Raw genomic sequence first — 14,141 nt, 5'->3', positions numbered from 1 at the left:
GTTAAGGGAAGGAGATCGGGTAATAAAATTTATTTTTCTAAACAAAAAAAAAAAAAAAAAAAAAAGGATTCCTGAATAGCAAAAATTTAGTTTTAGTGATAATTACAGCTTAGGTAAAAAATGTACTAAGAAAAATAGACTTCAGGGAAGAAAAATAAAGGGACAATAAGATATCTCTGTACCTATATCAATAGTATAAAATACTGTAGACAGCAGAATGTTATTGCTGCTAAGCACTTCTAACAATCACTACAGAAGCAAAAGTTTAGCCAACGATGACACATTCCATGATCATTCCCTGACACTTACTGGCTGTGCACCTCACACATACATCATCCCACAATGCCTGCTGTGTCTGAACCATAACATCTAGGTTATGAAGTTCATTTGTGCCAAAATGTATGTTATTATTTAAATATGATTTTACTTACCATTTTCGCAAATACAAAATTAAACAAAAAAAATTTCACAAATTCCACAATCATTTTTGGAATTTAGTACATACATTACACAATATTACAACGGTAACAGTACTGAATGAAATAAAAAAATAAGAAGGGCCAGATCAAAGGTCACTAACAGAAAAGCTTTTATATCAACAACCTCTCCTGTGGACGGTGTCCTCTGGCATTTGACACTTTTGGTTTTATATGATTACTGTGCCCCTTTCCGAATGTTGCCTCTCCTTTCGCTGGCTCCCAGTGTCATTACAGGACAGCAATGACGTACGGTTTGAAGCATGAAGTTCAAAACGCACAGCAGGAGACACAGGCATCCAAAACTCTCTAAAGTGTCACATGCCAAGGAGTCTTACAGAGGGCTACAACTCTGGAACAAACAGAAGGTAGCAGACACAGGCCACCAGAGAGAATATAAAAGTTCTGTAGGAGCCTTTGATTTGGCTTTTTTTCTTTTTAAACCTGACAGGGATGCTCTCAGTAGTAGTTCTTCGATGAGTTAATCGAATTTTGAAGGACATAGCATTATCCAGCTATGTTTTAAATTGTGTCGCAAGAATTTATATTGATAAATACTTTTCAAAAAACTTTGGCAAGACTGAGAATGATTGAAACAACAGGGCCGCATACAAGAAGTACTGCCCCATTCCAATTACCGGTTGGGGAGTTCCGGCCCTTCTAAGGCAGAAGATTCTGGGCCTCCCGCCCTCCCCCGTAAAGTCCGACCCACACGACATACGGCTGGGGAGAATCTAAAGTTACCGACCGGGAGGCCTCTTTACGACCTGAAGAAGTCCCAGAGGCCTGTGAATGTGGGGCCCTTTTGCTGCCAGTTCCTGCAGAACTTTGGTTTGCATGACCAGATGCCGACTCATCTTCACTGCCTCCAAAGCTGGTTATGAAAGTGATGGCTTCCTCTCGTCCGGGGCTTGGTGTATGAGAACGTGAACCAGAGGAAGACTCTGACTGGGACCTGAGGAAATAAAGGGGAATGTTCAAACACACAATCACCAAATCCAAATGTGCAAAATAATGTGTATGCCATAATGTAGTTCACTCAGTTTACCTTCTATAAGGATCATATGTTGGACTGTCTCGCCGGGCGTAACTAGTGTAGGCAATAGAAAGATATAGAAATAGTTGTTTTAAACACATTAAGCTGAAAATATGTTGACTGTTTTAATACCTAGGAGGAATGCTATCAAAGAACAAAATAAACTCTCCCCAAAACAAAATTGTTAGAATGCATTCTGGGTGTCAACACTCTCACTAAAAATTTTGCTGATCTGGGAAGATCTTTCATCATTTCCTTCGCAAGGCCTCAGTTCGCCAGGGTTTTGTAGGATTCAACAATAAATATAAAATGAGAGGTACACAAGCATGTGCATGTGGAGAGGAGCAACATCACAATGTAAGGCTGTGAAGAAACCATCCTGGAACAAGGAGGTGGTCAACATCACCCATTCAAAATGAAGATTTGTGTAAAAAGGTACATGTATTTATCTTACATAATGAATTCTTAATACGTAAACACTACAAACCTGCTCAAGTTTTCAATTTGTATTTTATCTAGGTACTGCTGTAGTGAGTTCCACTCCCTTTTGCCAGTGTTCTGTTGCTCTGGAAACCATTTTTGATTTACACCTTTGCAATGTATTAGAAGCGTTTACAAACATTTCAACTGTAGACTTTTTGGATATCAAATTGCCAGTACTATGTCACATGTCAGCTGAGCTGCCACCACCTTGCCTAGAAAGGGTTGATTGATTGCCAATGCATGAAGCATATAAAAAGTTAATTGCGATGCCTCCTGTCAGCCACGTTACAGATACCACCTATTCTAAAACAGCCCTTAAAAAGGATAAATGTACTGTCAGACAGTTATCGAATTGGCCTACTTTCGGAGTTAGAGGAACCTTCCCTTACATAGTTCTAAATGTATGCATGAAGAAGACAACAGGCCTGCAGGAATTCTCAGAACCTCCAGAAAAAGGAGAAGTAGTGACATCATCAATCTCCTGAAACTAGCAGTTAGAAATGCATGAGATCTTACGCTGTAAATATTCAGCCACGAAGTACACTGCTATTTTTCAGAAGGCAATCCAGACAAAGATTAGATATTCAGGGTAATGCTTAGTCATAAGCAGCACCTCTAGATTTTCCCTATAACATATCAAATCTTCACGTTTGGGAGTGCAGGACCACTACTTTTTGCTACAGCACAGTTTTCTAATTTTTACTGAATCAGTAGAAACTGTCACGGTAGCTTGACACATCACCCAATGAATTACAAGTTATGTCTTTGGTGAGTTCATGTTGATCATCCATACCTTGGTGGACTAATCTTTCTTCCTTTTAGTCGTTTTTCTCTGAACTCTCTCCTCTGGCGACGGGAACGGCGTCCCTGTAAGTATATATATATATATATAAAACTTTACGGCTGTATGAGAACAAGGAGTTTAATCCTAATAAAAACAAAAGATCTGTAGACAGTAAACAATCTGATGGGGAAACCCCAAGGCAGGGATAAGCAAGTTACTAGCTGAGGATATCAGTCTGCTGTAATGAACCATGTCACGTCGAGCTGCTGTATGGTGCAATCCTTACAGAATACATGGCCTTCTCTTCTTCCAGTGCCTTAGCATGTTTTATTGCTTCAGATTCCTCTTTGTCTTTACGTAGCATTCTACAAAAAAAAAAAAAAAAAAAAACACAGATTTCAATTACACCTTCTTAACAGACCTTACCATCCTGTTTGGAACTAGAGAGGTCTAGAAAGCCCTTGAAAATCAGCAATATTCAAGAGAAATATGGAAGCAGGCTATAGGGATAACATCCTAATGTTTGCTTCACTGCATGAAATCAACTTGGACTGGTCAGATATTGTAATTTAACTACATTATTTTTTCAGGCCATTGACTCACTATACAGTAAAACAGAGATGACCAACCCCAAGCCTACACTTTTAAAAAAAAGTTACGGCTGTATTGTTTACTCCCCTCCCCGTCAGTTTGGGCACACTGATCAGGATGAATGAGCACAGCCACCCCAATCTGTGTGCTTACAGTGACGCACACCCCCCCGCCCCCTAGTAAACCACTCCCATCACACAGTTAACCCTTTGTTTGCCTCCAAATGTTAACCCCTTCCTCCCCAGTGCCATTAGTACAGTGTCAGTGCTTTTTCTTTTAGCACTGATCTCTGTATTGGTGTCACCGGGGATGTCAGTTCCCCCCAAGTGTCAGAATGTCTGCTGCAGTCCCGCCATAAGTCGCTGACCACCGCCATTATTCGTATTGAAAAAAAAAAAAAATACAGTATCTATACCATTTGTAAATGCTATAGCTTTCACGTAAACCAATTAATTTACACGTATTGGTATTTTTTTTTAGCAAAGTCATGTCGCAGAATACATTTTGGCCTGAATTTATGACAAAATTATTATTTTTACATTTTTTTACTTGACATGTTTTATAGCAAAAAGTCAAAAATCTTGTTTTCTCAAAATTGTTGGCAGTTTTTATTTTTATAGCGCAAAAAAAAAACAAAAAAAAAAAAAAAACGCACAGGTGACCAAATACCACCGAAAGAAAGCTGTATTTGTGGGGGAAAAAAAAAAAATAGGAAGTAAATTTAATTTATGTGCAGCGTATCAATGTATGCATTGACTGCGGATCAAAGCAATAAATATGCACAACAATTTATCACCACCAACCCAAATTCAAACTTTGCCAGACCATTCGCATGGAAACCCATTACGGTTTCCAAATTTAAATTTTTTGGGGCCTAACCCCCAACATTGGCATAAATAAATAGAAAAAAAAAAAATTGCAGTTGTATTGGTCCACAGACCCGATTCATCATATGCCCGTGTTCTCTGCTGCCATGGCCAGGCATAGATATGAGAGAATGTGTTTTATGCATTTCAACGACAATACACTGTCGTCCTCGGGGTGACCCTGAATTTGAACGGCTACACAAAATTCAGCCCCTCGTAAATCAACTTAACCAAAAAAGTTTACACATGTCTATACTCCCCAGCAAAAAATCTGCCTTGATGAATCCCTCGTTAATTTTTCTGGCCACCTTGCAGTCACACAATTTCTCCCCAGCAAGCGTGCCAGATATGGGGTCAAGATGTATAAGACCTATGATAGGGCAACAGGCTATACATATAAGTTTCGGATTTACAGGGGAAAAGATAGTTACGTGGAGCCCCCCGGATGCCAAGACTACTAGAACGTTCACACAAAGCAGTCAATATACACTTATTGGGGATTTTTTTTAACATAAAACATGTAGCAGAATACATTTTGGCCTAAATTTATGACTAACTTTGGAGTTTACTATATATTTTTTTTTTTTAGAGTCGAAAGTAAAAAATATTATTTTTCTTCAAAATTTTCTGGCTTTTTTTTGTTTATAGCGCCAAAAATGAAAAGCACACAGGTGATCAAATACCATCGAAAGAAAGCTCTATTTGTGTTAAAGAAAAAAAAAAAGAAAAAAAAAACCCCACCTATGTGCAAACTGTTTACCTAACAAGGGATTTTTTTTTATACTGTGTTCAGTGAGTTTTGTGATTCAGGCACACTTTAAAAAAAAAAAAAAAATTTGCATTGTTACTTACCGGACAAAATCCCCTTCAGCCATTCCATAAGTTGTTGCTTGCCTGTTCAGATCAGCAACCTGTTCTTCGGTGACCTCATCCACATCCACCTCCACATCTGAAAAATATTCATAAAGTTAATCCTGCAACATAGGTCAAGAGAAAGCCTTAATTTCACTAAGAGCAAATATGAACAGATAGGAAACCACAAGACAGCAATATGGAATTGCAGCCAAAGCCTTTACTCAGAGAATGGACAGGGGGAAATTACAATCTCTGTCACATTTACTGCCACTTGTGGTTCTGTTGGGAACACAAACAGTAATACACATTTTTCTTCAATTTGCATGGGAGAAGAAAAAAAACAAAAAAACCAAAAAAAACAAACACATTTTCTTTATTGCCATGTGTCCCTGCTGGGCATTCTCCATCACGGTCTGTACCAGTGACAATATAAAAACAGAAATCTTTCCTGCAGGCCACAAACAGCAATAATTACTTGACCAAGGGTATAACCTGCCCTCGATCTAGACAGCTAGCTGCATTCTTCAATAAGTTTGTGTTTAGCAAGTAGCCTGTTAAAAATCAACAGAAAATAAAATGAATTTGGTGTATTTTTCTCATAAGGCTGCAATAAACAAACCTATGTCAGGGATTACTTCATCTTCATCAGATTTACTCTCATCATCAGAATCCTCCTCATCCCCTTTATCCGGAGATCCCCCTAATTCAGCAACAGTGCTGTCTTCATAAGTATAACCGATTGTGGCCTTCTTTTCTGATAGCCTGCAAACAAATTAATAAAGAGGTTTACTATGACACTAAAACAACATCCCAGGTTGTCCCTAGTCACTGTGAATACTGACAAAACTGAAAAAATTATATTACTAACATCACAAGAATGCAAAGTAAATAGGGAAAGCAAGTGAATACTTCATGCTACAGAAAATCGTTTAAGACTAAAATGTATTATCTTCATTTTGATATAATTCGTACCATCGTTTTAGCCACAGTAGTAAACTGAAGGTATCAAACAAGAACTTACTTTTTCTTTTCATCTTCTCCAGGTCTCTGTAGACCACCATAAAGCTCATCAATATAGATCTGGTATAAACACTGCTCTTCAGAAACTACAAAATAACAAAAGAATTATTAGTACGGATACAGCTTTTTAAATGCTTTGCAGTATATCTGTGACCATAACTATGCTGCACATATTCTGCAGCAAGGCTTTTGTATACTACACGCAACCTATCTAGACAACAATTACGGTTACATGTTTTACCTATACCTGCTAATGTTGACACCAACTGATTGCCGCCTGGCCAAAGTACAATTACTGCAGCAGGGCAGCACGGGCAGGCTGAATCATGTACATCATCCAGCATGTACTGGATTAGGGACACACATCGCGCCGCTCCTGTGATTACAATTACTGGGTGTCATGTGATCACTAGGACTGGCCCACAGCAATCACATGGTACCTGGTTACCTGTACCATGGAATCAGCAACTCGCCATGCCTTGTTTACGAAATACCTTCGACTATCTAATTTCCAAAAACAGGTAATTTTAGGTGTTTTTGTACCCTTCTGGCATTTTAGGGCCTCAAGAAATAAGACAGGCCATCAGGTTATCAGAACTGATGAATTTTCATTTTATATATACATACATTTTGTGTGTGTGGTTTGTAGACTATAATTTACCCACATACTAAACAACATACACTGCTTTAAAGTTATTTTTACCAAAGAAATGTAGCCGACTACATTTTGACCTACATTTATGGTGAAAGATTATCTAATGGGCAAAATGTTACAATGGTAACGAAGAAAAATATTTTAAAATATGAAATATGTTACGCTGAATATATACCCAACATATCATGCTTTAGTTTGGCGCCATTCCATGAGTGCAATTTTACAGTACTTAAAAATCTCCATGGGCGACGCTTTAACAATTTCTACAGGTTACCAGTTTAACCGTTTCAATACCGTGCAATTTTACACCTTCCTGCCCAGGCCAGTTTTCAGCGCTCTCACACTTTGAATGACAATTGCGCGGTCATACAACATTGTACCCAAACTAAAATTTGATCATTTTCTTCACACAACTAGAGCTTTCTTTTGGTGGTATTTAATCACCGCTGGGGTTTTTATTTTTTGCTAAATTAACAAAAAAAGACCAAAAATTTTGAAAAAAAAACCCCACATTTTTCTTTGTTTCGGTTTTAAAAGTTTACAAATAAATAATTGTTCTTCATAAATTTAGGCCGAGATGTATTCTGCTACATGTCTTTGGTGAAAATAACCCAAATTAGGATGTATTTTTTAGTTTGTAGGAAAGTTATAGAGTTCACAAACTATGGTATAGATCTGAATATTGATCAATCCTGAAGTACTGACAGGCAATCTAATATCTTGAGGTCCAAGAATGTCAGAACAGTACAGATATCTCCCAAATGACCCCTTTTTGCAGAGTAGACAGTCCGACGTACTTCATAAGAGGCATGGCGAGTTTTTTGAAGTTGTATTTTTTTGTCATAATTTTTCGGAAAATGAAAAAATTAAAAAAATTTTCACTATTTATTTTTTTTACATACTGTCACCAGTGCAGTACAGCGTCATCATATAACTGGCATGGCGGTGAACAGCGACACTGACTGGTGACAGTATGAAAAAAAAAATATATTTTTTTTTTTTTATTTTTTTTTATTTTTTTTATTATATTTAATTTTTTATTACATTTTTTATTTTTTTTAAGATTTTTTTTCATATTTTACTATGACCAAAATAGTACAATGTTACCATAGTAACACTGTACTACTTTGGGGAAGTGATCAGTATTTTTTTTTTTTTTTTACACAATTTGCTTATAGCAAAGAATTACTTTGCTATAAGCAAGCATTTACCTGAATGAAATCGATTCATTCAGTTTTTTTTTTTTTTTTTGTGCTTCGCTGTGATTTGGTCACAGCTAATCACATGACATGTGCATGTGATTAGCTGTGACCATTCACAGCTAGGCACTAGTATACAATGGATGGCATCATGAATGAAGCCATCCATTGTATACAACTGTCATGTGACCTGCTGTGATTGGTCACAGCAGGTCACATGGTACCGGCAACGGGAGCCGGTACTCTGATCTGTCATCGGCCGTGTCCGAGGTGCACGGGCGGTGACAGATCGCACTGCTGCGTCGCTCTGCAACCGCGCATGTGCGGGAGCACGCCAAATGGCGTGCACCCGGAAAGCTGCAGCGCTTTTCAAGCCGCCAAACGGCCATTGGCCGGGCGGCTAATGGTTAAAGAGGAGATCTAGTGCTAGAATCATTGCTCTTGTTCTGACGTTCACGACACCTCATGTGTGGTTTGAACACAGTTTACATATGTGGGCGTGGCCTATGCATGCAGAACAAATTTTTTTGATCACATTTATTCCTATCACAAAGAATGTAAACACCCCTTGTGATAGAACTAGGCAGTGAGAAGTTCTCTTTATGGCAAGATCTGGGGGGGGGGGGGGAAAGCATTGAGCTAGTGCTTTAAACCACCTGACCAGGCCATTTTCTGCGTTATGGCGTTGCTTTAACTGACAATTGCGCGGTCATGCAACGCTGCACCCAAATTAAAATTTACATCCTCTTTTTTCCCCCCCACAAAGCTTTCTTTCGGTGGTATTTGATCGCTTGTGCAGTTTTTTTATTTTTTGCGCTAAACACAAAAAAAGACCGACAATTTTGAAAAGAAAAAAAAAAAAAATTGTCAAATTTAGGGCAAAATGTATTCTGCTACAGTATTTTGCTAAAAAAAAAAAATCCCAATAGATGTAAATTAATTGGTTTATGTGAATGTTATAGCATTTACAAATGGCGGTATATATACTGGAATTTATTTTTTTTACTAGTAATGGCAGCGATCAGCAACTTATAGCGGGACTGCGGCAGGCATTCTCACACTGGGGGGGGAACTGACTGTGTCACTGACATCTCCAGTGACACCAATACAGTGATCAGTGATAACAAAAAGCACCGACACGGTACTAATGGCACTGGGCAGGAAGGGGCTAACAGGTGGGGCGATCAGAGGGTTAACCGTGTGCTGCTATGCAGAGCCATACAAAGCAGTGTGCAGGAGCTGACAGGAGATATGTATTGTTTGCATACAGGTCTCTCCCCCTTCAGAAATACTCGGAGATCGCCAGGTGCCAGCAGGGAATCACCAGCCAGGACCCAGTGATTGACAGCGGAGGCTGCAAATGGCGGTGCAGGTAGGAACGGGGGGGGGGGTCTGGAGTTTGGGATGAATGTCCCCTACTGCCGCTTCTAAAAGTGATCTAGCGGCAAATCCACAGCTCAGACCACTTTTAGTAGAAAATCACCAGCTAAACAAACAATACCGGAGTTATGGCACTTTGCTGCAGCCATGACCACAGTATCCATTTACCAACTGAGGAAGTATATATACTATTGTCGGTTGGAAAGTAGTTAAATACCACCAAAAGAAAGCTCTATTTGTGTGAAAAAAATAAATATGAATTTCATTTGGGTACAGTGCTGTATGACCGAGCAATTGCCAGTTAAAGCAGCACAGTGCTAAATAGCAAAAAAATGCCCTGGTCATCAAAGGGGGTAAAACCTTCTGCAAGTTCAGTGGTTAAAGTGTATATCTCGGGAAGAAAAAACATTTGCAGTTTATCGCTGCAATACATGCACAATTCCTTATGTTTTGTCTCTGTAAAAAATGCTGCAAGTACAGAAAGATAACTGGTTCTCTCACCAGAATCCATGTGAGAGTTAACATTCCTGTACTTCTCATCAACTCCAAGAACAGTGCCACTGTGGCACGGACATTCCAAGAATGTCGGTATACCTACTTGGGTTCCCCTCTGTTTAGCAACATAAATATAATGCCCAAGTGGAAACGGCTGCAGTGGGCTCACAGTGTGGATAGTGCATCACAGCACCCCGATCTGAATTTTTATAAGTTCAAATTCAAAATCAATGGGTCAAGCTAGGTGCAGAAGAGGAGTACCAGAATAAAAAAAAAAAATGTTATCACTTTATATACACACAGTCTATGTAGCTTTGAGTTAATTTAAAGGTACACTGGTCAGAGATGGATATTTTCCAGTGAATTAATGATACATTCTTGTATTTAGTGTCACTTTGCATTAAAAAATCTTGACTTTGTTCTTGTCCACGTGAAGCTAAAATCCAGAAAGAATACTCACTTCCAGCAAAGTCATTCTGAACCAAGCCTCGATATCGCTCATAATTACACTTTCTGTCATCAGCATCTTGCTCAGGTGAACTGATGAAAGAAATACAAGGGAAATATTTAATACACTGGAGTAAAGCAAGTAGAAGTCCCATCTCCTTGCTAAAAGTTAAAGCAATAAACATGTGCTGCACAAGTTACAAGACTGGGAACTCACATGGTTGTAAGAAGAGGGGGTTTATATTCTGGAATGTAGTCAAGGTGGGCTCGGACATCAAAGCGGTCAATCATGTTGTTAGGATCGCCTTGCCATGGCATCCTTAAAAGCAAGTAAAAATATTTAAATTGAAAAGGCTGTAATTCTGTCTGAAGTTTGTTTTGAAAACTAGGCCCTTTGCTGTAAAAATGCTCACATGTTAACGGGGCTCTCTGCTGCCAAAGCCACAGCAGAATCCAGATGGATCTTACATGATCTCCCATGTACTTGAAGGAACTGAGCAGGATCCTTTTTCTGTGGAAGAGAACAACATAAACTAGAACATTAATTTTTGTTCGCTATTATATAACAGACTTGTAAGAAGGATGTTTTTTTTTTTTTTTTTTTAAATGTGCATACTGTATTAAAACCTCTAAATTTAAATAAAAGAGGATGTGGTTTTTAAATGAGGATTCAATAAAAAACAGAACTATAACCAATTAGCACTTTAAACACCTTTCTTTGCTGTGGGAGAGCAGCTATTACCAACTCTTGCAACATAAAGTGAACCAAATAAGAATATGATATCTTCACTGCTGACTTTTTAAGGTAAACCTTTCTGAAAAGAAAAAGTAAGTAATGGCAGTTTCCATATTTAACAAAAACTAGTCATTAGGCTATTACTCTTCAATACTTTGAGCCAAAGACCAGATACATGTATGCAGCACAGAAAATTCATGTAAAGTTCTTATTCTTGGATCGATGCTCAGAGTATCAACACAGACTGCATATTGGCTCCTGGCAGGATCAATATAACAGGGCCACAGTCTGCACCTTTTTCAAATTAATGGCAGCTCATATACTTCTAATCTCACAGATTCCATTCACACCTGAGAACTGTAACTATGCACATTACCTTCTCTACATCATCTTAAAAATGATGACTCTGCATACACAGTTGAATAGATGAATGTCCTTCATTGTGGACAACTAAGCTATTTTATTGGTTCAGGCATGAAACCAACATAAAAAAAAAATCCAAGTTTCAAATCACAAAAACACCATTAAAAGGTATGTTTATTTTCAGAGTCAAAAATTAGTAAGGTCTCTCATTACACTGTTCAACAGGTAAAAAGTTTTGGGCATAAAATTAGCTAATCTTACATAATTTTGGGGTGCTGAAAACGAAAATGACCCTAAAAAAATGTTGATTGGCTCTAGTTTCCATGATATATTCACCCATCTAATGACGTAAGCCATTCAAAATTATGATGCAACTTCAGCTGCATATTGCGCAATTGATACTGGTGACCAATAGAAAATTGCATGTATACTGAGATGATGCAATATTAGCCTTTAATTGCATCACTTCACTGCATAAAAGCTGCAGTATCTGTAGCTGATTGTAGTTCGACAGCGTCTTTACATTTCGTTTTATGCTTATATAGGCTACTCAGTAATGCCTCGAACTTGTGTGAATAAAGCAGATAATTTCTGCTATATCTGCGGTGAAATAACTTTTATCTCACAAAAAAGGAGGATAACAGGAATGATTAAGAAAGCCTACAACTTGTATTTTGGCTGCAAGATAGGAGACCAGGACAAGAGCTGGGCACCACATATATGCTGCAATTCTTGTGGGACGGCACTGGAGCAATGGTTGAATGGAAAAAAGGCATCTATGCCTTTCGCTGTGCCAATGATTTGGAGAGAGCCAACAGATCATGTTAGTAATTGTTACTTTTGTATGGTGCCTCCAATTGTAAAAGGGCTAAATAAGAAGAAAAAGTTATCTGTGCACTATCCAAATATTCCATCGGCAATACGTCCAGTTCCTCATGGAGAGGGGCTACCAATTCCTAAAGCACCAGAATCCTTCGTGGTTGAGTCAAGTGAGGAAGAACCTGAAGCGTGTAGTCACGTGCAGTTGTAAGAGATAGCCCTTTCCTCGAATACAAGAGAAAAGCCAAGAGAAGCAAAACCGACACAAACTGAAGACAAAACTAGTGAGAATCCTAAGTATTAAAATGATTCAACTTAGCTTATGGCTATAATTTTTCTTGGTAATCCTATGCAATATATTATGCCATTTAGGCTTTGTTATGTAGTCAATATCACTTGCTTTATATTTGTGGAAAGACATCTATCTATATAATTATTGTGCATTATGTAGTCATTACGCCTATAGTAGAAAACTTTCCGTTTACAGAAAAACTAGAGCCAATTGACAAATTTCATTGTTATATTTGAACTCAGAATGTGAAATTCATTAAGAAATGGATCCTTTTGTTTCCAAAACTGGCAAAAAATAAAAATTTGTTGAACAGTGTTATTATTCAATAACTGTAAAAGACAGCCATGGAGTTGGCAGTTAATGGAAACTTGAATCAGGACATATACAGAAGCTGCCATTGCTGACCTCTTTCTTATAATACTTACTATCTGGTCACCCCCAACTTCAATTCCTTTTTGTCATAGATGTGTAGAGAGGATGCTAGAACCTAGGGTAATTCACCACAGGTTATATAGAGTTAGTGATGTGCAGTGTTTCAATGTTGGAAAGGGATCTCTTACATACAGAAGGGCTTCCAGAGCCACTTCAGGGTGGAGGCAAAAACAGAAGAAGAACAGGAGCACCACTCTAAGAGGTTAGAGTCCAAACGTACCAGATACATTTGCCAGTAACTGTATTTCTTGGAAACCTTCCAGGACGGCAAACCTGAGAGATGACTAGCTGCACCTGACAGGAAACAATTGACAGTTTAAATTCCCCACCCTTCCCTCCACTCCTCAGTTATATAGGAGTATTCCAGCACCCTGGTGCACGAAAGGCAATCTGTCTTCAAATAATCAACACCAGACACAGGTGAGGAATAGACCTGTCGTCCTGGAAGATTTCCCAGAAATACTGTTACCGGTAAGTGTAACTGGTACTTTTCTCTAGTCATCTTCCAGGACGGCACACCTGAGACAATAAGCAAGGAACCCAGGCCTACCTTAGGGCGGGACTACTGCCTGTAATACTTTTCTGCAAGCGCCAGGTCCTGAGGTGACAACTCTACCCTGTTGTGTCTCACAAAGGTGTCCTGACTTGTCCAGGTGGATGCTCAGTAGATATGCTCAATAGATGCTCTGGCCCTCTCCGCTCAAGAGGTCGCTAGTGCTCTAGTGGAGTGAGCCTTCAGGTGAGAGGGTACTGAAACTCCTGATTGCTCATAAGCTAAGGAGATGGCTTGTCTGATCCATCTAGCTATTGTTAGCTTAGATGCCTGCTGTCCCTTCCTTGGACCATTAAACAAAATTAGAAGATGACTTCCTGAAGTCACATACTCTATTCAAATAGGTCAGTAAACACCGCCTGACATCAAAAAAATGAAAACTCTTTTCCCCTTCATTCTAAGGGTTTTGACAGAAAGACGGTAGGACAATCTCCTGTGTCATATGAAACCTTGAGGCCACTTTGGGTAAATAAAGAGGGTCCTGTCTTAAGTACTACCCTGTCTTCTAATACCATCAGGAAGGGTTCCTTGGCGGACAGGCTCTGCAGGTCGCCTATCCTTGCCGTTGTGATGGCTAACAGGAAGGCTAACTTGACAAAATTTTAACCAAAATCTGTGTCACTGGCTCAAACGGCGGCTTGGTCAAAGCCTCTAACACA

The 14,141-nt window shown here is 38.8% G+C and overlaps 1 protein-coding gene across 3 annotated transcripts in view; it reads right to left on the bottom strand.

Moving 5' to 3' along the window:
• CLASRP (CLK4 associating serine/arginine rich protein) overlaps positions 1–14,141 on the bottom strand; it is a 47,175-nt gene that overhangs the window by 20,213 nt on the left and 12,821 nt on the right. For all 3 annotated transcript variants that reach the window (XR_016305818.1, XM_089651970.1, XM_089651971.1), the window contains exons 3-12: positions 10,701–10,798; positions 10,505–10,606; positions 10,301–10,380; positions 6,113–6,197; positions 5,711–5,853; positions 5,089–5,185; positions 3,066–3,144; positions 2,789–2,862; positions 1,525–1,566; positions 1,225–1,431 (exon numbers count right to left, since the gene is read on the bottom strand). Coding sequence is in view for 2 of the 3 variants with exons in the window: in XM_089651970.1 (XP_089508096.1) it covers positions 1,225–1,431; positions 1,525–1,566; positions 2,789–2,862; positions 3,066–3,144; positions 5,089–5,185; positions 5,711–5,853; positions 6,113–6,197; positions 10,301–10,380; positions 10,505–10,606; positions 10,701–10,798 (1,007 nt within the window). In the remaining variant the exon portion in view is untranslated. The remainder of the gene's footprint in view (positions 1–1,224; positions 1,432–1,524; positions 1,567–2,788; positions 2,863–3,065; positions 3,145–5,088; positions 5,186–5,710; positions 5,854–6,112; positions 6,198–10,300; positions 10,381–10,504; positions 10,607–10,700; positions 10,799–14,141) is intronic.

The sequence above is a fragment of the Staurois parvus genome, unplaced genomic scaffold, assembly GCF_062004578.1.
Source record: "Staurois parvus isolate SC_StPar_1 unplaced genomic scaffold, SC_StPar_1.0 ptg000668l, whole genome shotgun sequence".
Classification (NCBI taxonomy): Eukaryota; Metazoa; Chordata; class Amphibia; order Anura; family Ranidae; genus Staurois; species Staurois parvus.
This window is presented reverse-complemented; position numbering and strand designations above follow the sequence as displayed.